The sequence below is a fragment of the Vanellus vanellus genome, assembly GCF_965231255.1.
Source record: "Vanellus vanellus genome assembly, contig: HAP1_SCAFFOLD_2496, whole genome shotgun sequence".
NCBI classification, from domain to species: Eukaryota; Metazoa; Chordata; class Aves; order Charadriiformes; family Charadriidae; genus Vanellus; species Vanellus vanellus.
Window position 1 is genome coordinate 1 of NW_028128302.1, and position 3000 is coordinate 3000.

General features: G+C 69.0%; 1 protein-coding gene across 1 annotated transcript; it reads left to right on the top strand.

Moving 5' to 3' along the window:
* Positions 1-6: 6 nt before the first annotated feature.
* GRINA (glutamate ionotropic receptor NMDA type subunit associated protein 1) lies at positions 7-2994 on the top strand. Its single transcript, XM_082500501.1, has 6 exons — positions 7-162; positions 711-823; positions 913-1113; positions 1878-2006; positions 2454-2597; positions 2822-2994. Exons 1-6 carry the CDS (start codon positions 141-143, stop codon positions 2969-2971), a joined length of 759 nt encoding a protein of 252 aa, XP_082356627.1. The 5' UTR covers positions 7-140; the 3' UTR covers positions 2972-2994.
* Positions 2995-3000: the final 6 nt, after the last annotated feature.

Here is a 3000-nt window from a genome sequence, read left to right on the forward strand (position 1 = left end):
GCTTCCCGCAGGGGCCGGGGCCGTACCCCACCCCGGGGCCGTACCCCCCTGCTGGGCCGTACCCCCCCGGGCCGTACCCCCCCCCGGGGCCGTACCCGCAGGGCCCCTACGCGCAGCCCCCCTACGCGCAGCCGCAGCCCATGGTCCCCGGCGACCAAGACTGTAAGTAACGGGGCTCGGGGGGGGGACACGCGGACAGGGGGGGGGACACACGGACATGGCGGGGGGGTCTGTCCTGGGGGGGTTAGCCCCCTCACAGCGGGTGGGTTTCGGCTGCGTGGCCAGCATGGGTGGGCGAGGGGGGGTCCCAGCTGCTGGCACAGCTCTGGGTGGCTGAGTGGGGCTGTGGGGACCCCCCAAAGAAGGGGACCCCCCCAGGTGACCCCAGCCCTGGGGGGTGGACACACACACACTCTGGGGTGCTCTGCCCGTGGGAGGGGGGTGCTGGGAGGGGGACACCCCCTGGATTTGGTGGTTTGGTGGGCACGCCGGCCTGATGCTCGGCTTGGGGGGGGCCCAGAGCTCCGCTGCCCCCTCCCATGGCCCCCCCACCGCCCCCAGCCCCATCTCTTCCCTCGCCGGAGCCGGGTCCCACCGCGGAGACCGCGGCCGCCACGGCAGGTCCCGGGGCTCGGTGCGGCCGTGCAGGCAGCCCCCCCCCGTCCCCCCTCACACGTGTGTGTGTGTGTCCCCCGCGTCCCCCCCCGCAGCCCCCCTGCACAGCACCTACCACGAGGACGGACCACCTTCCTACTACGACAACCAGGACTTCCCCACCGCGCACTGGGATGACAAGAGCGTCCGGCAAGCCTTCATCCGCAAGGTGGGACACGGCCGGCGCCGCTCCCCGGGGCTGTGGGGGGCGTTGGGACCCCCTCCCGGCCGTGACCGGTGTCCCCCCCCGTCCCCCAGGTGTTCCTGGTGCTGAGCCTGCAGCTGAGCGTCACCTTCGCCTTCGTGGCCGTCTTCACCTTCGTCAAAGGCGTGAAGGGCTTCGTGCAGCGCAACGTCTGGACGTACTACGTCTCCTACGCCGTCTTCTTCATCTCCCTCATCGTCCTCAGCTGCTGCGGTGATTTCCGACGCAAACACCCCTGGAACCTGGTGGCCCTGGTAAGCGCCGGCGCGGCACAGCACGGCGGCAGCTTCGGCACCGCCAGCCCCAACCGCCCTGGGGACACCCGCAGGGTGCCGTGGGGATGGGGGACACAGCTGGGTGGGTTTGGGGGCACAGGGGGGGCGCTCCAGACTCGGCAAAGCCGAGAGCGAACGGCATTGAGCACCCTGGCACCACCGGACTCAGCAAAGCCGAGAGCGAACGGCATTGGGCACTGTGGCACCACCGGACTCGGCAAAGCCGAGAGCAAATGGCGTTGAGCACTGTGGCACCACTGGACTTGGCAAAGCCGAAAGTGAACGGCATTGAACACCGTGGCACCACCGGACTCAGCAAAGCCGAGAGCAAATGGCATTGGGTACTGCGGCGTCACCGGACTCAGCAAAGCCAAAAGCGAAGGGCGTTGAGCACTGTGGTGTCACCGGACTCGGCAAAGCTGAGAGCGAAGGGCGTTGGGCACCACGGCGTCACCGGACTCAGCAAAGCTGAGAGCAAAGGGCACTGGGCACTGTGGTGTCACCGGACTCGGCAAAGCCGAGAGTGAAGGATATTGGGTACCGCGGCACCACTGGACTCGGCAAAGCCGAGAGCGAATGGCATTGGGTACCACGGTGTCACCGGACTCGGCAAAGCCGAGAGCGAAGGGCGTTGGGCACTGCGGTGTCACCCGGCCCGGCTGTGGCGGCGGTGGGTGGTGAAGTGGGGGTCGCGGCCGAGCCGGGGTGACACGGTGACACGGTGCCCGTCTGTCCCCCCCCAGTCCATCCTGACCGTCAGCCTGTCCTACATGGTGGGGATGATCGCCAGCTTCTACAACACCGACGCCGTCATCATGGCCGTGGGCATCACCGTCGTCGTCTGCTTCACCGTCGTCATCTTCTCCCTCCAGGTCAGCTCCCGGGGGGGCGGTGGGGGCGGCTGGGCCACCCCCCGGCTCCCTGCCGGGGCTGGGGGCTCCGAACCGGGCGTATGACCCCCTCAGCTCCATGCTGGGGTGGGGGGGGCCTCTGAACTGGGGATACAACCCCTCCATCTCCCTGCTGGGGCTGGGGGCTCTGAACTGGGCGTACAACCCCCCTGGTTCCATGCTGGGGGGCTCTGAACTGGGCATATGCCCCCCCCCATCTCCCTGCTGGGGCTGGGGGGCTCCAAACAAGGGGTACGACCCCCCTGGCTCCCTGCTGGGGGGCTCCAAACTGGGCATACAACCCCCCAGCTCCATGCTGGGGGGCTCCGAGCCAGCTCTATGACCCCCCCGGCTCCCTGCTGGGGCTGGGGGGGTCTCCGAATTGGGTGTACGCCCCCTCCCCCCCCTCACTGCCCCCCTGTCCCACAGACCAAGTACGACTTCACCTCCTGCCGGGGGGTGCTCATCATCTGCCTCGTCGTCCTCATCGTCTTCTCCATCCTCTGCATCTTCATCCGGAACCGCATCATGGACATCGTCTACGCCTCCCTGGGGGCTCTGCTCTTCACCTGCGTGAGTGCCGCCGCCGGGGGGGGCCCAAACCGGCACCCGGGGGGGAAGGGGGTCCGGCTGTGCGTGAGGTGGGGGGGACGGGGTTGGGGGCGAGGGACCCGCTTGTGGGGCGGCTGCTGGGTGGTGTGGGGTGCTGCTGCCCCCCTGTCCTCCCCGGTGCGTGTCCCCCTGACGATGATGGCGTGTCCCCCCCCCGACGATGATGTCCCCCCCCTCTCCGGCAGTTCCTGGCGGTGGACACGCAGATGATCCTGGGCAACAAGCAGCTGGCGCTCAGCCCCGAGGAGTACATCTTCGCCGCCCTCAACCTCTACACCGACATCATCAACATCTTCCTCTACATCCTGGCCATCATCGGCAGGGCCAAGGAGTAGCGGTGTGTCCCCCCCCCCGCCGCCCTGCC